Source organism: Hylobates moloch, unplaced genomic scaffold (genome assembly GCF_009828535.3).
Source record: "Hylobates moloch isolate HMO894 unplaced genomic scaffold, HMol_V3 SCAFFOLD_11, whole genome shotgun sequence".
NCBI classification, from domain to species: domain Eukaryota; kingdom Metazoa; phylum Chordata; class Mammalia; order Primates; family Hylobatidae; genus Hylobates; species Hylobates moloch.
Window position 1 is genome coordinate 42,251,425 of NW_026652286.1, and position 22,619 is coordinate 42,274,043.

Genomic DNA, 22,619 nt, shown 5'->3' on the forward strand with positions numbered 1-22,619 from the left:
TAGAATACGATTTTTCATTTTATACAAAAACTTGTAGCAAATGAACAGATCAGAACTTCCTAAATTTGATCCCCTGCATCAACCAAAAAAACCTGCATCAAATACTATGCTTAACGGCAAAATACTGAAAGCACCCCCTATCCACCTCAAGACCTGTCATCAGTCAAAGATGCTTACTCTCACCACTGGGTGCATCCTAGTACTGAGTAAATGTTTAAAACAAAAGAACTGGCTGGGTGCGGTGGCTCACATCTGTAATCCCAGCACTTTGGGAGACCGAGGCGGGTGGATCACTTGTGGTCAGGAGTTCGAGATCAGCCTGGCCAACACCTTATCTCTACAAAAATACGAAAATTAGTTGGGCATGGTGGTGGGTGCCTGTAATCCCAGCTACTTGGGATGCTGAGGCAGGAGGTTCGCTTGAACCCAGGAGGCAGAGGTTGCAGTGAGCCGAGATTGCACCACTGCACTCCAGCCTGGGCGACACAGCGAGATTCCATCTCAAAAAAATTCAAAAACCAAAAAACAACAAAAGAATTGAGAACACAGAAAAACAAGATCAGAAGGGAGAATCACATGCTGATAAGCCTCAGGGTACTTATCAGAAGTGGGTGGAAACAGAAGAATATTCAAGAGCTTGGACGACGCAGGGTCATAGGAATTACACAGTTGCAAGGATTAAAATATGGACAAAGAGTAGTGGGAAAGTAGTATTTAGAGAAAGTGTAGATGGGGAAGCCATGGTTTGTGACATTATAAAAGGAGACAGTGCCAGCTTCATAATCTAAGAAAACCCCAACACGGCGAGGGGGCACTGTCATGGAGAGGAGCAGGGAAGGGGAAGAATCCTCATAGGCCCTATATTCATGGTTATGCTGTAACCCAATTACCCAGTATCCACTCTGAGGCTGATACCTGGAGTAAGCATTGTGATTTTGAGCGTGATGGTTGAAAGAGAATGTAAGTCCCAGTGAATTGCTGCATACCCCCAGGATCCAGGCAGTCTTCTTGGCCACATCTACCTCCCAGTAATGCTTTCCGGAGGAGAAGTGCTGGGAGCCCAGGACACTACAGTCATAATGCTTTTCCAGACGGGGAGGTCCAGATACTTTAGCTCCCACAAACCTCACTTGTCTCCGGTTTTTAGCCAGGACAAGATTTAAATTAGCTGTGTGTGGATTCAGGGTCACATCCACTGTAGGAAAAGGTACAACATCAGCAGATGAGAAGGGGGACATGGGTCTCATTATGCTGAGAAGAGGAAACACAGGAAGTGGTTGGAGGAACTGGAACTATAAGGCGGGGATGGGGGAGGCATCAACACCTAGGACCTATGTGGCTATGTCTGGGGAGGGCATGTGAAAGGAGATCAGAATGTGCCAACCCAAAGAGGCCATGGCTTCTACTTACCCCAGTAGCTCTGGACATCTGTCAGCTCTGTAATGATGAAAAGAGTCAATAATGTTGAATAGGACCAACTGTCTCATGTCTGGTGTCTCTCTCCTTACTAGATTGAGGGGAATGGTGAGGAATCCTGTGAGGATGTCACCTGGCCATTTCATCTCCCCTTAAATACAAACTGCATCTTCTTCAGCACACTATGTCCCTCCCTCTGGGACCTCCCTCTTTGCCACTATGCTCAAATACCGACTATATCCTCTATCCCGTTTATTTCTTCCCACGACAGTAATTTCACATCCAAACTCTTTCCCCTGAATCTCCTTACCTCTAAACACTCGCAGCATCCTTTTCAGATCTGGGGCTCGAAACATACTTCTCAGCTTTGTAGGGAGAGCTTCTGGCTTCCTCAGGGTCCAGAACTCACTCCTAGAAAGGACAGGATTTCTGAATTCCCACACTGCTGACTGTGGGTTCCTCCACCACCCATCTCCCTTACCTCGCAAGCCTACTGATGAATTCCAATCCTCCTTTCTGAATACACTTAGCATCATTCTGCAAACAGCCTTGGCACTGGAGCCAGAAACTATCGTCTCATCATCTACATAAACTTGTGTAAGATTTAACTTTTTTTTTGAGGAGTCTCGCTCTGTCGCCCAGGCTGGAGTGCAGGGGAGTGATCTCGGCTCACTGCAACCTCCACCTCCCAGGTTCAAGCGATTCTCCTGCCTCAGCCTTCCGAGTAGCTGGGACTACAGGCGCGTGCCACCACGCCCGGCTAATTTTCTTGTATTTTTAGTAGAGACAGGGTTGCACCATGTTAGCCAGGATGGTTTTGATCTCCTGACCTCATGATCTGCCCTCCTCAGCCTCCCAAAGTGCTGGGATTACAGGTGTGAGTCACTGCGCCTGTCCAAGATTTAACTTCTTAAAGTCTCATTTTGTTTTTCTGTTGTTGTTTTTAGAAAATACTATAATTTTCCTTTTTCTGTGTCCTAGAGGTGTTATGCAGTTCAGTAAAATAATGGCTTGGAAATCTTTTGCGACCTCTAAAAAAAAGATATAAAATATTTAAAATCAGAGGGGTTTGAAGATGTCTGGGTTGACAGGCAGAACACCAGGGGCCTATTGCTGGGGCTTTGAGAGTATCAAGTGAAGGGGTTTCTTCAGAACAGTCTGTGGGCTTAGGCCCTAGGATTTCTCAGAAAACCTTCAAAACAGCATTTTAGGATTTGCTGTCTCTGGGAATGTTACGCCACTAGCTGGAGAAAAGATGTCCTCACCTCCAAACGGAGAGTACAGATTTCAGAAGGGACAATAGGCTTCCTATTTCATGTGTCTGTGAGGAGCATGAAGGAACCAAGTGTGCAAGCAGCTTGACATGTCATCTTGTTGGATGAGACTCTGGAGTATGTGACAGAGAACATGTTTGATTCCCGGGCTAAATTATTATCCTCAAGAGCTCGGGTTTACGTTTTTACTGGAATTGAGATGAAAGAAAATCTACTAGGGAGCAAGGCCTGGGAGAAAGAAAAACTTAAGGCAGATGTCTCAAGACCAAATTCTTAGACCTTGAGAAATAATGCAGATGGGAATGTCACACTGATAAAATTCACGGGCAGGAAGTTGCAGTGAGCCGAGATCATGCCACTGCACTCCAGCCTGGGCAACAGAGTGAAACTCTGTTTCAAAAAAAAAAAAAAAAAAAATTTATAGGCAAAGAAAATTCCTGTGTATTTTGAGGTAACTATAAACTTAAGAATCAGGGATGAAAGCAGGCACACAGGTTTATGGAAAAGTACACTAACAGGGTACTTGGGGAGTCACTGATACTGCAACTCTTTATTCATTTTTTTTTTTGTTTGAGGCAGAGTATCCCTTTGTCTCCCAGGCTGGAGTGCAGTGGCGCAATACTGCAACTCTTTATTCTAAATAACAGTACTGTCCCCAACTACTGACCCCCCATCACCCACATTTTCCTACCAGAGAAGCCAGTTCATCCCCTTTATTTGGGGATGCCAAAACTCTCATGTGATGCACAATTCAAGACTACTCTCTGGAATCTTCCCCACTCTGATTCTTCTTCCCTTTCCCACTGATCATGGGTAAAGGAATCATTTATCAGTCCAGGGGAACTACCTCATGTTCTCCTACACATACCTTTCTGTGACATCACTCACATCCTAGGAAGGAAAAAGACAGGTTAAGTCAAGGAGTAACAGGTCATGCCCTTATCCACATTTCTCCTTCCATGTCCACTACCCCACGATATGATACAAAGAAAGATAATCCTAATGTGGAGGCCACAAAGTAGAGAAAAAACTCAGGGCAGACTGTCCCTAAGAACCCATGTGAGGACATCAAAAAATAACTCAATCGACTCATCAGTGTCTTGATTTTTACAACATTGTGTGTGTGCATGTGTGTGTAATGTTATGTATGTATAGCATGTATTATTTGTCAGGCATTGTGCCTGGCCTAGAGAACCTCAGATGATTAAGTCATAATTTCCATCCTTGGGTAGCTTATATCCTGTTCTGGTTGCTGAAGATACAGGCTCATGGGCTTTAAATATGGTTGTTTCTCAAACTTCACCTTCTCTAACCCTCTACCCTACCTTTGCTGACTTCATCCATTTCCTTCATTTTAATGCACACATGTTGATGATTCTCAAATCAGTACTTCTGCTCAGCCCCTTTCCTTATGATTTTGATTAATATATACACCAGCAAATGAGTCACAGGTACCTCAAATGCAAGATGTTTAAAAGAAAACTTATTTCTGCAACTCTTGTCTCCCTTCCATCCTACTGAATCATACTAGCAACCACTTAAGTCACCAAATTTAAACAAAATAGGAAATAACTACCATATATTCACCCTGGCATCCTATCTTTGCCCAAGTCAGTCCACTTCACATCCTTAATTTCATTTGGTCACCAGTTGTTCACCTTTATCACTGCCACTGCTAGTCTCATTTCCGTGGAATTGGCTATTCCTTTCTATCTGGTCTTTTTATCTTCTGCTCCATACATCTCAATGACCTCGAAGAACAGCTTAAGATTGGTCCATATAACACAGGATTAACTATTTTCTCTGTATTAGGGCTGTTTATGGTGGCATTTCATAGAGACACAACTCAAACTGGCTGGCTTGAACATAGAACGTGGTAGAGGGTGCTGTATCAATTTGCAGTAAATATCCAGGATTGTATCAATCTTACATTGTGGGCTACTTCTCTTATGTTGGCTTTATGTCCATATTTTGAAGCTTTTATCTTGGCTATAAAATCTTTTTTTTTTTTTTTTAGGAGGAGTCTTGTTCTGTCCCGTGATCTCGGCTCACTGCAAGCTGTGCTTCCTGGGTTCGCGCCATTCTCCTGCCTCAGCCTCCTGAGTAGCTGGGACTACAGGCGCCCGCCACCACGCCCGGCTAATTTTTTTGTGTTTTTAGTAGAGACAGGGTTTCACCGTGTTAGCCAGGATGGTCTCAATCTGCTGACCTCATGATTCGCCTGCCTCGGCCTCCCAAAGTGCTGGGATTACAGGCGTGAGTCACTGCGCTCGGCCTTGGCTATAAAATCTTAATGGGCAACAATTCACACAGATATGGAAAAGAGAAAGAACAATGTCTGTGATGGGAAAATTCTAGAAAGTTTGTTAGAAAAGACTACTCAAGTTTAAATGTCCATTGGGCAGTCATACTAACGAATGTGGAAGTGTCTAAACTAGCAATATGAATTGATGATTCATTTGCATTTAAAAAATATTTACAGTTTGAGGAGTGTTGAGGAGTCAGAACAAAAGAGTGAAGGAGAAAGTATCAGGGTAATAATATCAATGATGAGGACAAAAAGGCAAGAAGAATAAAATGAAGATGCAAAGCAGGAAGCAGTGAATGAGAAAAAGCTGTAACAGGCAGAAAGTAGCTACCCATGGCTCTAATACTAAGACCCAAGAATATGTAAATAAACAATTATTCCACCAAGAAAGAAAGAGCAAGAGGAAAGCACGAAGGCAAACAAAATTTAAAGAATATCTTACACTCTGAAAGTTACAGAATATCACAAGCTATATATCATGCCTCAAATTCATAGCCACACTATTCATTCTATGCAGAAAACAGTTGCTAGAATTTCAACCTCAGTTCAAGTCCCTCCATCAAATCTCTCTAGGCTTGATACCTTGTAATCTTCGACCTATACACATACAGACCAGAGCCAAGACCCCCAAAACCAGTTCAAATATCGATTACTACAGTATGTTAAATGATTCTGCTCTACAGAAGAGAGTGAAAACAAAGAAGGGCTGGTAATACATCGTCTCTAAGAATTTAGCTTGGCATAAGTGTGCCTGTGACTAAGCTGGGTAAGAAGCACTTGGCAAATTCCCAACAGAGCATCAGAGACAAGAGGTGCCTAATGAACAGTGGTTCTCAACTGGGAGAGCACTGTGTTCACCCAGGGGCTATCGTGGCAATGTCTGAAGAAATTTGGGGTTGTCACATCTGGGGTGGTGCTGCTGACATCTAGTGAGCAGAGGCCAGAGACGCTGCTAAGCATCCTACAACGTACAGGAGAATCCCACGCAGCAAAGAATTATCCAGCCAGAAATGTAAATAGTGCCAAGACTGAGAAAGACAGAACGGAAAGAACAACATCACTGGATACAACAGATCTTCTCCACAGCATCAAATAAACTTTTAGACAACCCTTTATAAATAAAAATGGGATTTTCCCTTGCATTTGTACTCTGAATTATCTTATGCTTTACTCCGTACCTCTAAACAGTTTAATAGGGGATAGGCACTATAGCGCCAAAAGGAATGTTTTTTCTTGTCCCCGCAACGATGGTAGTCTGATGTCCCAGAAAGGAAGGAAAGTTAGTTTCTCTTTTCCTTGACTCTCAGATCTGGGCTCCTTCACAAGCCTTACCTGCAGCAGCTCCATTGTTGACCCCTGACATCGATGCTCCAGATCCGAGATGAGCTCTCGCAGCGACTGGGTCTGGTAGACCAGATCATTCTCAGCTTCTTCTATAATTCGTAGCCCCTTCTTCTCTTCCTGTTCCAGCTTTTTCAGCTCCCGCTGCTCCACTCTGTCTAGGATATTTCGCAGCTGATTAAACTGTGTCTGGATCCTGCGTCTCTCAGGCTCCATCTGATTCTTCAGGAACAGTGAAGAAAAAGAGGCTGCTAGTCGGTCACACTGAGGGTCTCCTCTATTAAAAGCAGGGGAGTTGGGCTCAGGACTGCTTTCCTGGGCCAGGCCTCCCAGGGAGAGGGAGGGTAAATGCTGCAGGAGAAAGCCTTTGTAGCCTGTTCTTTCCTTCTTTTCTCCCTTCAGCTCTGCCCAGACCATTGGCCCGGGCTGCTTTATCTAGGCCATCTAGACATCAACTGTGATTCCTGGGTGACGTTTAGATTCCAGGAAGCCTCCCTCACCTCTGCATCAGCCTCCTCTTCCAATTTTGAGTACTGAGGTAGAAATTACTGGCCTGTGACTAACCTGTCTCAGATCTGGGCTTCTTCACAAGCCTTACCTGCATTCTCCCTTGCATTTGTATTCTGAATGCAAGGGAAAGGCCAAAGAGACTGAAACTGTAGAACAAGACCCAGAATTATGAATTGGGGCGACCCCTAGCCATGGTTCCTCTGCTCTGTGATTGTCTCCTAGGTTCAGTTTTGATATGTTTGCTATTTACCTCCCCTCTCCTCCCCCGTTTGGAAGCAATACAGTGGAGGACCAGGCAAAGGGAAGCTCTTCTAGTCATGGCATCAGAGGACGGACAGGACAAGGACTCCTTTGCCCTCAGCTCCTATGACCTGCCATGATTCCTGCCCCAGGACATCTTCAGAAAAAGTCTCCCTTGCCTTCCAGGATGTCTTCTTCTCTCTGATAAAAGCTGTTAGCTTCTCAGCTTCCTGCTCCTCGTTCTTCAGCTTCTTTAGAGACTCCTGAAACTTCTCCTGAAAGAAACAAATCAGGTCAAGCAGGATCAAACCTTCAGTTGACTCAGTACCCAGACATAGAATGAATGGGACAGAGATTCTGCTAACCTCAAAAGAAGCCTGTCCTAACCTAGGATGAAAACTTGAGAGGGCCAGCAAATCTTTTATATACACAGGATGAAAACCAACAGGGATAGGCTGATTCTCCACCCTCTTTGGGAAGGTGCCTGACCACAAAGCACCTGTGGCTCACGCCTGTAATCCCAGCACTTTGGGAGGCTAAGGCGGGCGGATTGCCTGAGCTCAGGAGTTTGAGATCAGCCTGGGCAACATGGCAAAACCCCATCTCTACTAAACACACACACACATGCACACACGCACAATTAGCTGGGCATGGTGGTGCACACCTATAGTCCCAGCTACTTGGGAGGCCAGGCACGAGAATTGCTTGAACCCGGGAGGCGGAGGTTGCAGTGAGCCGAGATCGCACCACTGCACTCCAACGTGGGCGACAGAGCGAGACGCCTTCTCAAAATAAATACATGAGTAAATAAATTCCTTTACCTTCCCTGCCAACATATCTCCACACTCAATCAACCAACTACCCCTTTTACCCCGAGCAGCTCTATCTACTCAATCTGGAATAGCAAGTAAGAGATAAAGAATCTATTCTTAATCGGTGAGGCAGTTTCCAGGTTCATTCTCTAGGTAAATGAAGACTACAAAGAGATCAGATCAGAGCATGATAAAAACGTTAAAACCTGCCAAAGACCCTGTTTCTCTGTCTCCCCTTCCGTCCTGGGGTCTCACCTGGTACTCCTGGGCAACCTCCTCCACGAGGAACGTGTGGTGACCACGGTGCTCCTGAGACCGCTCACAAAGCCAGCAAATGACCTTCCCATCCTCCTGACAGAAGAGCTGCAGTTTTTCTCCATGGTCTGCACAAAGAACTGCTTTCAGCTGCTTCCCAGGGCCCAGCGCTACCTCTCTGAGCCGCCTCACTATGTTGGCCAGATGCCGATTAGGCCGCAGGTTCCCTGGCTGGTAGCTGGTCTGGCACACAGGGCAGCTTCTTTCCCCTTCTTGACCAATCACTGATTCCCTGCTATTCGGTGTGATGCAGGCTTGGCAGAAGCTGTGGCCACAGTCTATGCTCAGGGGTTCTATTAGGAGCTCCAGACAGATAGGGCAGGTCACCTCTTCTCGTATGTCCACCAGTACTGGTGAAGTCATTGTAGCTACTCTCCTGGCTCCTGCCTGCCCAGCCCTGATTTCTAAGATGTTTCCTGCTTGTAGAACCCTACGTAGATGAACAAACAAAAAAAGGGTCAGGGTAAGAAAGGAGGGAGAATAAAGGAATACTGACTGCCCAGTCCTGGATAAAGAGGTCAGACACCTGGGGTAACAAGGGCTTCTCATTCTAATATCCAATACGTTCTTTATCCCAGCTCATACAAGGCACCAATTTCTCCCCATATTAGAGCAGTGATAATTTCCTCTTGCTCCTATTGAATGGAGTGACAACCTGAGGCCCTGGAAAGGAGGGGCCTGTGTGAGTCACTGTCTGTGTGATCTTTTCTTTTTTTCGAGATGAAGACTCACTCCGTCACCCAGGCTGGAATGCAGTGGTACAATCTCAGCTCACTGCAACCTCCGCCTCCCAGGTTCAAGTAGTTCTCCTGCCTCAGTCTCCCGAGTAGCTGGGATTACAGGCATGTGCCACAACACCTGGCTAGTTTTTGTATTTTTAGTAGAGACGGAGTTTCACCAGGTTAGCCAGGTGGTCTTGAACTCCTGACCTTAAGTGATGCTCCTGCCTTGGCCTCTCAGAGTGCTGGAATTACAGGCATGAGCCACCGCACCTGGAGACTGTGTGACGTTTTCTCATCCAAAACATATCCTCAATGTTAAAAGCACCTAAAACACAATGCTGCCTCAGGATTTTTGCATTTGTTGTTCGTGATGTAAAGATGACCCTTTACTCTGCTATCTGCATGACTTACTAGCTTCCTACCTATTCCCTTATCAGAAGGGTCTGCTCTGACTAGTCTATTTAGAGCACAGCCACCACACAATCACTCTCCACATATTTATCTCATTAGGGAGTCTTGCTCTGTCGCCCAGGCTGGAGTGCAGTGGCGCGATCTCGACTCACTGCAAGCTCTGCCTCCTGGGTTCAAGCCATTCTCTTGCCTTAGCCTCCCGAGTAGCTGGGATTACAGGTGCCTGCCACTATGTCCGGCTAATTTTTTTTGTATTTTTTAGTAGAGATGGGGTTTCACTGTGTTAGCCAGGGTGGTCTTGATCTCTTGACCGCGTGATCCGCCCGCCTTGGCCTCCCAAAGGGTTGGGATTACAGGCATGAGCCACCGCACCCGGCCTATTTTACTTCTTACACCACTTAATATAGATCTTTACTTGTTTGAATCCTCGCAGTGAAATGTAAGCTCCATGAGATCTGAGACTTTTTGTTCATGGTTGTATCCTTGGCAGCTAGCATAGAGCCTGACAGATAGGTCCTCAACTTTTGATGAATGAGGGGGTCAGAACCCCCTCATCCTCTACAGTGATCATCTGTGACCTTTCCATGAGCTGTTTCACCTCTCTGCCAACACCCTTGCGTCACTCTCTGGTATCTGATCTCTAAGACTGTGCAAACACTTCCACTTCTTAACAGCCCTGCTCCACATAGAGCCCTCTCACCACATGCTCCCCTTCTCAGAAAAAAACAAAGAAACAGCAATGGCCACAATAAGGGGTGGTAATTTTGTTGTTGTTGTCGAAACTGAGTCTTGCTCTATCACCCAGGCTGGAGTACAGTGGCACTATCTCAGCTCACTGCAACCTCTGCCTCCCGGGTTCAAGTGATTCTCATGCCTCAGCCTCCTGAGTAGCTGGGATTACAGGTGAGCGCCACCATGCCCAGCTAATTTTTGTATTTTTAGTAGAAAGGGGGTTTTACCATGTTGGCCAGGCTGGTCTTGAACTCCTGACCTCAAGTGATCTGCCTGCCTTGGCCTCCCAAAGTGCTGGGATTACAGGCGTGAGCCACTGCACCCAGCCTGGGGAGGTAATATTTTTACAACTCATGATTCTGTAACCAGTTGTGATTTAGAAATCACATTCTCTTGCTTTCTTTCTCTCTCATGGACAACTCTGCATAAATAACAGTATTCTCCATTCTTTAATAAGAAGAGACATCAAGTGACTTTACAAAATCATGCATCTTGTAAGTTGTAGAATTGGCATAACCTAACCTTTCCAGGGTGCTAGTTCAAAGCTTCGTCCTCAAACTCATAACTTTGACCAAAGACAGTCAGTGTAAAGGCTGTGAAAGTCAGGCATGGACCAAATGCTTTGGAAGTATGGAAATGAGAGAGATCCTATTTGATGATGGGATTTTGCCAGGGCCTGTCTTAAACTTCAGCAGGATCCTAAGGGGGTCCATATGTAAGGAGAGGTGGCCGGTAAGGCAGTTGAGGCCTTATATCTTCATTGAGAAATATGATCTTTATTCTCTATTTATTTTTCTTGGAAGAGTTGTTGATAAATTACATTACCATTGTTTAAAATCACACTGAGAATACTCTTTAGAAAATTTTTAAAACTGTTTCCAGCATTGAGTTATTTTCATTGGAAGCCATTTGCTCTGCCTGCCTACCTGGAGTTGTGTTTGGGCCACCAAAGAAGAGCCAGCTAACACTGCCTATGTGAAGCTCTGGCCCTGGTTCCAGGCGTGACTTCGCTGTTCTGAACAGGCCACAGTGCGTAGGGAGCAGGCGGAATTCTCTAACTTGTCTTTGGCTGGTTTCCCAGCAAAAGTAAATGCACATTGATGTAAAAAACATAGTCCGTGTGGGCCTAAACACGAGGCCCTGTAAATTGTACCAATTTACCCCCATCTTGAGGACCTGGTGGATTTAAAAAGTATATCAAATTGCCTCCCAATAACAACACTCCCCTTGGAAGAAAGGGCCTGAGAAAGTGTCTCAGATAAGGGTAAGAAAAAGTCATGGGACATAAGCATAAGCCTCCTAGCGGCCCTGCTGGGGGATCTAGCGAGCTGAAAACAGGCCCTTGGTGCTGCCATCTAGTGTTCTGTGGTGCTTCTGCAAGTACTGGCCTGGGTCTTCAGCTTTGCCATGCTTAGCAGCAGCAATGCTCACAGCAAATATTTACAGAAAGCCCATTAGGTACTCAGCAAGAATTTAATTATTTTGTATGTAATAACTCAATAATTCCATATAACAACATTATGAATGTCCCTTAAATCTCATTTCATAGTTGCATAAACTGGTATTTAGTAGATCCTTCAAGTGGCGGGGGCCGGTTTTGAATGCAGATACGCAGGCTGCAGAGCTGGAGCTCTTATTACTCCTTTATATTCCTCATCTCCATAAAGGGTGCAAAATATAATTAACAAATTAATGAACTCTGTACATCTAACTGGTAGTACTAATTGGTATTACAGATGTATTTACCTATCATTCTGAGAGTCTGTTTAATCAAATTAATCACACCTGTGGGAACTGCACTATTATTTCCTTTGTTAAAATCTCCTACCATACCCACATCATCTCACTTAGCACACTGCACTATAAGGCTCTATTGCCTTTGATAAGTTAGCATTATGAGGGCAGAGGCCCAGTCTCACTTTATCTTCCAGGTGCCCCAGACCTTAGCACTGCAGCTAACACAGGAAATGATCAATTAACTTTATAATGGATTGAAAATTATAACTTACTGCTGAGCTTATAGTTGGCCTTGATGTTGGCACTAGAGTATAGAAATAAATGTGCTATCTTATGAAACTGTTACTGTTAAAAAAATAATTGTTTTGGCCGGGCGTCGTGGCTCAAGCCTGTAATCCCGGCACTTTGGGAGGCTGAGGCAGGCGGATCACAAGGTCAGGAGATCTAGACCATCCTGGCTAACACGATGAAACCCCGTCTCTACTAAAAATACAAAAATTTAGCCAGGTGTGGTGGCGGGTGCCTGTAGTCCCAGCTACTTGGGAGGCTGAGGCAGGAGAATGGCGTGAACCTGGGAGGCGAAGCTTGCAGGGAGTCGAGATCGTGCCACTACACTCCAGCCTGGGCGACAGAGCAAGACTCCGTCTCAAAAACATAATAATAATAATAATAATAATTGTGTTGGTATTATATTTTAATTGAAAGTCCAATTCCAATTCATCTTCCCCAACAAACACATGCACACTTTCATTTCAGGCAAAACTGTATTTAGCGTACCCAATTCTCTTGAAGGAGAATTACTGCCTCATAAATGCAACATAGTAATAGTTCCAAACTGAAAAGAATCCATGACATCACTAACTGGTAAATGAACAAACTGTGGTGTATCCATACAGTGGCATATTACCAAAACAATTAAACTGTTAATATATACAACAAGATAAATCTCAAAAGCATGCAAAGTGAAAGAACCCAAACATCAAATTTAAGTTATTGTATGATGCTATTTATGTGAAATCCTAGAAAAGAGAAAGCTATGGTATTTGAAAGCACATCAGTGGAAGCCAGGGCCCAGGAGTGGGAGAAAAGGATGAACTGCAAAGGGCATAAGGAAATATGAAGGGTGACGGAAATGCCCTTTATGTATCATGATCATGGTGGTGGTTACACAGCTGACTGCAACTGTGAAAATTCACAGAATTGCATGCTTAAAATTTGTAACTTACTAGATAGAACTCAATAAACTGACAGAAACAAAAAAATACAAGAAAAATTAAAGGCTTGGTTTCTGATCTTCTAAGCATAATGAACTGTGTTGTCAAACATGTAGCCAGATATGGCTATTGAGCATTTGAAGTGTGGCTACTCAGAAAGGGGTTGCTTTACGTACAAAGTACACATTGGATTTTGAAGATTTAGTGTAAAAAAGTTAAAGGATCTTATTAATTTTTTTTATATTGATCACATGTCCTAATTGTATTTTGCATGTATTGGGTTAAATAAAATATATTAAAGTTAATTTCACCTGCTTATTTTTAATGAGGCTACTTGAGTATGTAACATTACATATGTGGCTTCATTCTATTTCTACTTCATTATATGTCTTTTTTTCTATCTAATATGCTGCTTTAGATATTCATCTAATACTCTCTTTAGACAGAGAAAAATTCTTGAGCAGAAAAAAGATTTGTAAGAGTTGAGGTCTCTTGTCAAAGCTGAGGCTTGGGAAAGAAATTGTGAAGGAGGGGAGCATACAGTTAGCATAGGTTTGAGTGACCCTTGCCCACACACCAGCAAGCCCTGACTGCCCACTGCAGCTGAGTGCAGCCGAAGGGAGATATGGAAGGCTGCCAGTTTCCAACTGAGGCCAAGTCTCCAGAGCAGTGTGGATGGGCTGAGAGAAGGCATTCTGACTGTGAGGAGTGCAGACGAGAAGAGCCTGCAGTCCCAGAGCCCAGTGCATTAAATTAGCAGAAGAAAGAGCCCAGATTCACAACCAGGTGGGACCAATTAAATCAGAACCAGAGGCCTGAAAAAGGTCTGCTAACTAGCAACACTGCAACCACTTGGAGTTCTTTATGCAGAATCTCAGTCTTTCCTGGAATGATTCAGAATTTGCACTTTAATATTAAAGTTCTCTAGGTGATTCTTATGCACATTAAGGCTTCAGAAGCACTGCCTTAGCTAAAGGACCTTCTTTTCCAGGTGGATACAATTTAGGGGGCAAAACAGCTAGAAGAGGGAGGGGGACAGAGAATGGCCTGCTATTTAAATATGAAGCATCTTTTAGAATGGAAGCTCGCATCAATATCAAAATGGCTTTCAGAATAAAAATCAGTGACTCAGCAGAGGATACTGGGGCTGGTGTAGGCTGGGGGTTCAGAGTTAGGAATGACAGAGTGGGCCTGTCCACCAGCTGGGAGCCCTAGTGAAAGTGGAATAAAATAGGTGGCAGTTGCATTTATGAGTTGGGCATGAGTTCTTGCACTTTAGGAATAACATTTTTTTTTTTATCTTTGTGTAGGGTTATATTTAACCTATTATCTGCAGTTGATTATCCAACAGGACTCAATAAATATTTGAATTGGAACATAATCAGTTTCAAAACAAAAAAAATTTAATTTCCACTTCAAAAGAATTTCTACCCCCTGCATTTCAGAAACCTGTAATTTAAAAATTGTTTTGATTGTGCATTTTTTTAAAGCTAGGCATGGAGTTTGCCAGTAATAATGACCATAATTTGTGTCAGGCAGCCTCCTATGTGTTTAAATCTGTCTCGCTTAATTCTCACCAAAACGCTAAGATAAACATATTACTCCGTCCATCTTATAGATGGAAGAAAGTAAAGCTCAAAGAAGTCAAGTTAACAGTCTTCGGGCACACAGCCAGTGTCTGTCAGAGTTAGGATTTGAACACATGCAGTCTGGCTGCGGCATCTATGCTCCTAACCACACATTTCTGTCTCTATTGACTGATTGATTAAAAATAAAATGTCTCTAATCTCAGTGGGGTCATTTGCAGTGAGAAAGAAAAAGAAATAAAGATATAATGAGTTCCGAAAGGGAAAGGACCTTATCTCTTTCACTGCCCTGTCACCTCTGCCAGAAGTGACAATAAGAGCCAGTCAGCAGAACGGTAGACAAACCTCTCTGACCCGCACATCTGGGGAATGAGAAGCCAAGAAGTTCCAGATGTAAGCAACATCAGGTGGTCAAAGGTCTTCGGAGCAATCCAAGGCGCCTTAAACTAATCTTAAGGAACAGAGCGCGCTCACTCGTCTTTTATCTAAACTCAACCACGCATGACTCTGCTCCGTTCCGAGAAAGGCAGGGGCTCCCTCCTCCGCCAGCCTTTGGCTGTTGAACGGACAGACCCACAGGTCAGGAGTTTGCGGAAGGCTCATCTCCCAACTCCCTCTGGGAGGAGTCCGGCCGCTTGGGGTGGGGGATAAATGGTGCTCACTTCCTGGAGCGGCCAGGCTGGAGATGGGGGGAGGGGATGGGGGGAAGTGGGAAGGGGGGAAGGGATGCTGAATCTGAATCCACGCCTGACAAATGGTTTGCAGTGATTGCCTAAAGCAGTTTCCAGAGCTGCCTCCCCTACATATTCTAGCTTCTAGAATCGAGGTTTAACTCTCTTTACACGGCCTATTCCCAGCTGCAAAGGTGCCTCTTCTGTGCTCCCTTCCCAAACTTTTGAGTCAACTTGAAAATGCAGAAGTCTCCCTCATTCTTCTTTCCCCCGTGAACCTCACAACCCGACCTGCAGGGCGGGTCAAACTCTCCAGACAAGTGGGGACAGCGGTAGCTGGCCAGAAAATGAAATTGCTCACTAACCTGGAATCTGTGGCCTGGATCAGAGCCGAGGACATGCAGCAGCCGCGTCCTCCTCCCAAGCCGAAAGACTCAGGGGGGAAGGGGCGGGGCCAGGGGAGGAGGAGGGTCAAATTGTCCAGCACCGCAGGAGATCCAGCCGATTCCATGGGTGTGGTCACCAGTGACCTCTCAGGTGGTAAGGGAGATCGAGATAGTTTTTGAGCCCGGGCGCGGTGGTTCACCCCTGTAATCCCAGCACTTTAGGAGGCCGAGGCAGGCGGATCACGAGGTCAGGAGATTGAGACCATCCTGGCCAACATGATGAAACCCCGTCTCTACTAAAAATACAAAAATTAGCTGGGCACGCCTGTAGTCCTAGCTACTCGGGAGGCTGAGGCAGGAGAATCGCTTGAACCCAGGAGGCGGAGGTTGCACTCCAACCTGGAGACAGAGCGAGACTCTGTCTCAAAAAAAAAAAAATTTTTTTTTTGAAGGTAGCAACGCAAAGCTGTTCATCTTACCTGATGAACGGCAAATCCGGAGGCCTTTGAGAACACCAGGCCAGAGGTGACCCTTGTAAATTGTCTGTAGTGTACTGTAGCTTTCCAATATCCTATCAGAGTTTCATTACACTGATAATACACCTGTACTCCATATAAACATATTAATTTAAATGTCTAAATAAAAACATAAAGTTATACGAGTGAGTAAAAGCCCCTTTGCATAATGGCGTGTTTTGCCAAACGATCATTAAAATTCATCAATTTAAAATTACATGTATGTATGTATAAAGCTGTGTGTGTGTATCCGTAATTTTGACTTATATAACTAGAAGACAATCTTTGTTTTTATTTAGGTCTTATGAATACATGTAAAGCTTATAGAGCCTCAGAACTCTACAGCGTGGGCAACAAAGCGAGGCTCTGTCTCAAAAAAAAAAAAAAAAAGAAAAAGAAAAAGAAAGTTGAGATACAGAGAAGTAAAGTAACTTGCCCAGACTCACACAGTGAGTAAATGGAACAGTCATTTCCAACAGAGTCAATTTCAAAAAGATCTAGAACTTAAAACTTGATCACCACATCTTACAGTTTTCTTTTCCACATAATAAGGATGCTAATGACTCCTCTCTCTAATTCTTATTATCATTGTCTTGAGGATGCAGAGAGCTATGTGGAAAGAAAAAGGTGGAAATGAACTGAACATTCATTGAATGCTTATTATGCAATAGATACGTAATGTTATATTATTCTCATCTTCTTCAAAGATGAGCAGAAAATTAAGTTTATGGATATTATGCAAACTCTCAAGCTTATTGACCAAGTAGTACATCTAACTTTTAAATCCATACCTCCTGGCACCTAGCACAATTCTCTCCTCTACGTGACATTGAGTCCCAGTGTCTCCCAGGAGGAAGAACTCCTGCAAAGAAGAATGAGTCTAGAACAGAAAAGTGATGTTAAATTTTTTAAAGAAGAATTCTATACACATATACTCATATTACATATTTGCTATGAGAGGGTTCTCATGCTTTGGGGCAATATGATAAAAAGCCTTCAAAATAATCTTTTCTTTCTCAAGAAGTGTACACTCTAGACAGGGAGTTAAGACACAAAGATGAGATTTCTAATAAAACAAGAAACAATATACTCATGATCCAACAAAATAGTAATTTAGATGAAAAGTGGGGCAGAATCTCAAATGATGGCTCTTTCACTGTGGGCCGAGTATAGGAGTGGGCAGGGTTGAGATGCGAGCTATGTTTTCAAGAATAGTTTGGTCTTGGGCTAAAATTCAGGTTGAGTTGCTCTTCTCAATCTTAGAGAACATCAGCCTAGGCTAATTCCTGATGTTAGTAGTTATTATTGAGCAAGTTATTAAATAACATATAGATGTTTATATTTCTTTAACTATTTATTAAATAATACATACATCCATAGGTATTAGATATGAGTAGGTATTTTTATTTCTAATTTTAATGATGAATATAACTTTTAAATACAAAGCATATTTGGATGGAAAAGAGTCCTATACAATTGTCTACATTTCAGGGAAAACTTTGTCCAGAACAGGTAATGGTTAGTTCAGAATTATTTGATAAAAGTTGATAAATGGATATGTCCACCTATTTATGCTGCTGCTGTGTTAGTATCTCTGAACATGGGTATATACATGTATGCGATCGTGAATTTGTGCAACTGGTAAGAAAAATATCATTCCATGAGACTATACATTCTTAGACATGACAGTTCTCAGGGGTTCCCATCATGAGAAAGATGCTGAACTGGCAAATGTCAAAATTATATACAAGTGATTAAGAACACATTAGGAAGCCAATGTAAGCAGTCAGAAAAAGGTTTCACTTAGAACGTAAATTTGGTTCTTACGTTTCCCTTAATTAGCTAGTTTTTCTTGAGGTGATGGGAAATCAGATTGCATTTCAATAGTAAGAGTAAGAGGATGAGACAGATTTTACTAAAGATTTCCAATAAAAGAAATCAGAGGTGGGTTTGAGTAGATGACATATTTAAATAAATTGGGAGATCGATGAGAATAACACAGGGATAATTGGAAGATGTAGAGGCGAGAATGGGCTAAATACAGGAAAATCGATAGGTATAGAAAAGGGTTGAGACTAAATTGAAAGCATTTATTTAGATCCTTTGGCAAGATTTGAAAACATCTGCTTAGCTCCTTCCAGTATTTGCTTAGTCCTCACTCCATAAATAACGGGATTGAGCATAGGAGGAATAACAACATAGAGGTTGGCCAGGAGAATATGGACATAGTGTGGGATACTTCTCCCACCAAACCTGTAGGCAAAGACAGAAAAAAGGGCAGGGACATAGAAGAGTAGGATGACACAGATATGGGATCCACAGGTACTCAGGGCCTTGGAGCGGGCACCTTGAGAAGGGAGGCGGAAGACTGCTTGGAGGATGTGGATGTAGGAAACAGTAATAAGGATGATGTCCAGGCCTGTGGAGAGAAGAGCAGCTGCCAACCCATACCAGACATTGATGGAGATGTCAGAACAGGACAGATGGGCAATGCCCATGTGCTCACAAAATGTGTGTGCAATGATGTTGATCCGGCAATAGTGCAGGCGCTTAAGGAGAAAGATGGATGGAAACATAATGATGAAGCTGCGGCTCAGGGCGGCAGTGACGATCTTCCCAATGACCTTGCTTGTGAGGATTGTGACATATCGCAGGGGGGAGCAGATGGCCACAGAGCGGTCAAGGGCCATGGCCAGCAGGACAGCAGAGTCGGCCACAAAGAGGAAGTGAATGAAGAACATCTGAGTGAGGCAGCCATCAAAGGAAATGTGGCTATAACCTAGCCACAAATTGGCCAGGGCCTTAGGCATGGTGGCGGTAGAGAGCAAGACATCAGCAGTGGCCAGCATGGATAAGAATATGTACATGGGCTCATGCAGGATTGCCTGGGAGAGGATGACACAAATTAGGATGCCATTGCCTGCCAGGGCAGCGATGTACATGATGCAGAAGGGGATGGACAGCCGGATATGTAGGTGCTCCAGCCCAGGGATGCCAGTGAGGAAGCAGCCTGCTATGCGAGTGTCAGAGTTGTTCATAGCAGCTACGCTGTTAGCAGAAAAAAGGGCCATGATTTTATGCAGAGCCCTCACCTGTGCCATAGGGAAAAAAAGAGCTTCAGATTTTTAAACACATTAGTAGAGTGTCTATAAAAGTGTCCATATGCACAAGGCCTGCATATACTTACAGGCCCAATGACAGTTATGGCCTCTGCACACAGGCATATCTCTACAGATAATCACACACAGGCTCTGCACACAGCCATATTCTCCGTAAATAATTCACATAGGCTCTGCACAGTTACAGGACCTGCCCACAGACAGGCTCACTGTTCTTACTCAGAAGCTCTCCACACAGCTTTAAGAATTTCAGGAAACTAGGCCGGGCACAGTGGCTCACGCCTGTAATCCCAGCACTTTGGGAGGCTGAGGCTGGTGGATCACGAGGTCAGGAGTTCAAGACCAGCCTGGCCAAGATGGTGAAACCCTGTCTCTACTGAAAATACAAAAAATCAGCCGGGTGTGGTAGCAGGCGCCTGTAATCCCAGCTACTCGGGAGGCCGAGGCAAGAGAATCGCTTGAACTCAGAGGGTGGAGGTTGCAGTGAGCCGAGATCACGCCACTGCACTCCAGCCTGGGCGACAGAGTGAGACTTCATCTCAAAAAAAAAAAAAAAAAATTTTTTTCAGGAAACCAAAGAGCTCAAAAACATTGCCAGACTCAGCACAGTGCCATAGGTGCAGAAAAGAACAGGGATAGGTAGAACATCAAAACCAATCTCTACAATCTCTTTGGGCATGTGAATTGTAATGAGCTCTGCAAAAGCCCCAGGCCCTGCAGAGAGGACTGCAGTCCTACAACAAGAGGACTAAACAACAATTTGCTTAGCAGATTATGTGAAAGAGTAGGGTTGGGGGTGGTGGGCACTGCCAACCCTGCACCCCTTTTTCCCTAGGCACAGATGCGCTGATAAGTATGAAGGCAGTTAAGGTAGCTATGGCATTTAGAAAGAACACCGGAGAGGGTGTGAAAAAACCTGGGTCAGAGGTCTGCCCTGTTAACTATTGGCTGCTTGATCTTGGACAAGTCACTGTCTTCTCTGAGTAACAATTGTCTTTCTTTCTTTCTTTTTTTTTTTTCTTGAGACGGAGTCTTGCTCTGTCACCCAGGCTGGAGTGCAGTGGCGCGATCTCGGCTGACTGCAAGCTCTGCCTCTCGGGTTCACGCCATTCTCCTGCCTCAGCCTCCCAAGGAGCTGGGACTACAGGCGCCCGCCACCACGCCTGGCTAATTTTTTCGCATTTTTAGTAGAGACGGGGTTTCACCATGTTAGCCAGGATGGTCTTGATCTCCTGACCTCGTGATCAGCCCGCCTCGGCCTCCCAAAGTGCTGGGATTACAGGCATGAGCCACCGCACCCGGCCAAGTAACAATTTTCTAATTTTTAAAATGAGCATAATTGTTGTTTTGTTGGTATATTAAGCTAAATTTTCTCTGTGGAAGGCTTATTAAATTGCGTGTGACTTCCTGAGTCACCTCTGTGGCTGTGAAATGTGGCACTGTCATCCAGAGCAGAAAGGAAGGTGTAGAACAATGCTTCTGAAGCTTGGTCTCCACAGCATCATCAGGAAACTTGTAAATTCTTCGGCCCTACCACAAACCTACGGCTGAGAAAACCTAGAGTCGGGATAACAGTCTGTGTTTTAGCAAGCTCTCTAAGTGATTCTGATTCATGCTGAAGTTTGTGAGCCACTGATGTAAGAACTTTTTGAACTTTCTTCCCCATCTACTCTAGATGTCTATCACTTCCGCCAGGATCATTACCTTTTAGTATCCATTGGTTTCTGCTGCATCTATAAATTCTCAGACTTCAACTAAATCTAACTAGTGTTATCCTCAGCTTATATAGTCAGGATGTGAAAAAAATGACACAATCACATAAGTAGTCTTTAGCACATATTAGGACACATAATTCCTCCTCAGTCCTATTAAACTATTCTCACAATGAATATACGACTTTTTTTTTTTTTTTTTGAGATGGAGTCTCGCTCTGTCGCCCTGCCTGGAGTGCAATGATGTGATCTCTGCTCACTGCAACCTCTGCCTCCTGGGTTCAAGTGATTCTCCTGTCTCAGCCTCCCAAATAACTGGGATTACAGGCGCCCACCACCATGCCCAGCTAATTTTTTTTTTGTATTTTTAGTAGAGATGGGGTTTCACCATGTTGGCCAGGCTGGTCTTGAACTCCTGATCTCAAGTAATTCACCCGCCTTGGCCTCCCAGAGTGCTGGGATTACAGGTGTGAGCCACCACGCCTGGCATATGTGACTTTTGTCACTGCCCAAATTCTGTTTTTCTCTCTCCACTGAATGTTTCTCTTTTGTAACTCACATTTCAGGACTATCAGGAACATATCCCTCATATTATTCCCTTCCTGTAAATTTATTTATCTCTGCATCCATCCTCCCCTTATTTCCTCCAGTCCCAGAGAAAGAGATGCCAGTATCTTTTCTATTTTCCAATGTTTCTTTTGTCATAGCTGGAACATATTTTACTTTGCCTAAATATAAGAAAAATTTCTTGAGTTATTTTTTGGAGGTGCTGGGAAATGAACCTAGGGCCTCGTGTATGAATATTTAACATATTAGATTCTTTTTAAAACACCTTATACACACAAACATACATATGCATACTTATATGCGTGCATTCATATGTGTACATATGTACATATGTATATACATGTATATACATGTATTTATGTGTATGAATGTATGTAGCTATATCGTCAAGAATAATTTCCCCATCTGTTCTCTGAATTACCTTTCTTTCCTACCACTTCAGGGACTTTGTTTCATCAATTATTCTCCTGGATCGTTATTAAAGAATATTCAAATCTTTTTAACCTGAAGACAAGCAAAAAATTAACAACAGCTATAATAAAAACATTTTATTCTACTAAACTCTCTTTTAAATTACTGTTTTGTCTCTCTTCTTTCCTTTAAAACTCATTCTTCCATGAAAGATCACTTTTGACTTTGATTTCTCTACCTTCCACCGGTTCTTCTCTTGTACCTTGGTCTGATCCTGCTCTCATTAAAGTCATCTCTCTCCCTGCAGAATGGTTTACTGTTTGTGTTTCCTAGTGGTCTATAGCAATCATCTCACTCTTTCCTCTCTCTGACCAATCTTGTCTACTACCTTGGCTCCATTTAGCCTTCATGTGCTAATATCGCCCAAATCTACATTGCCATTTATGTTGCTTTCCAGGCTCTAGATCCACTTATCCAAAGACCTCCCAACTGGTCTCCTAGTCTGCAGTTCTTCTAGTCTCTAAACCATTCCTCATAATTAAACAATGTTTCCAAAAGATAATTTTGCATATGCACTATCTTGATTAAGGATTATAACTGCCCATTGCCTGAAAGATTCA

The 22,619-nt window shown here is 43.7% G+C and overlaps 2 protein-coding genes across 2 annotated transcripts; both read right to left on the bottom strand.

Annotated features, from left to right (window-relative positions):
- Positions 1 to 77: 77 nt before the first annotated feature.
- On the bottom strand, positions 78 to 15,701 carry TRIM6 (tripartite motif containing 6). Its single transcript, XM_032166790.2, has 8 exons — positions 15,655 to 15,701; positions 8,157 to 8,646; positions 7,269 to 7,364; positions 6,331 to 6,561; positions 3,559 to 3,581; positions 1,727 to 1,827; positions 1,411 to 1,437; positions 78 to 1,195 (listed from the first exon to the last, which is right to left on the bottom strand). Exons 1-8 carry the CDS (start codon positions 15,687 to 15,689, stop codon positions 630 to 632), a joined length of 1,569 nt encoding a protein of 522 aa, XP_032022681.1. The 5' UTR covers positions 15,690 to 15,701; the 3' UTR covers positions 78 to 629.
- Positions 15,702 to 18,280: 2,579 nt separating this feature from the next.
- LOC116476603 (olfactory receptor 52B6) lies at positions 18,281 to 19,291 on the bottom strand. The gene has a single exon (XM_032166805.1). It carries the CDS (start codon positions 19,289 to 19,291, stop codon positions 18,281 to 18,283), a length of 1,011 nt encoding a protein of 336 aa, XP_032022696.1.
- Between the last annotated feature and the right edge of the window lie 3,328 nt (positions 19,292 to 22,619).

Excerpts from the sequence above, each read along its gene's own strand:
- TRIM6 (XM_032166790.2), bottom strand. The coding sequence starts at position 15,689 with ATGTCCTCGGCTCTGATCCAGGCCACAGATTCCAG. Across the intron at positions 3,582-6,330 it reads CAACAATGGAGCTGCTGCAG|GATGTGAGTGATGTCACAGA; the intron begins GTAAGGCTTGTG and ends TTTCCTTCCTAG. Across the intron at positions 1,828-3,558 it reads GTGAGTGATGTCACAGAAAG|GAGTGAGTTCTGGACCCTGA; the intron begins GTATGTGTAGGA and ends TGTCCTTTCTAG.
- LOC116476603 (XM_032166805.1), bottom strand. The coding sequence starts at position 19,291 with ATGGCACAGGTGAGGGCTCTGCATAAAATCATGGCCCTTTTTTCTGCT.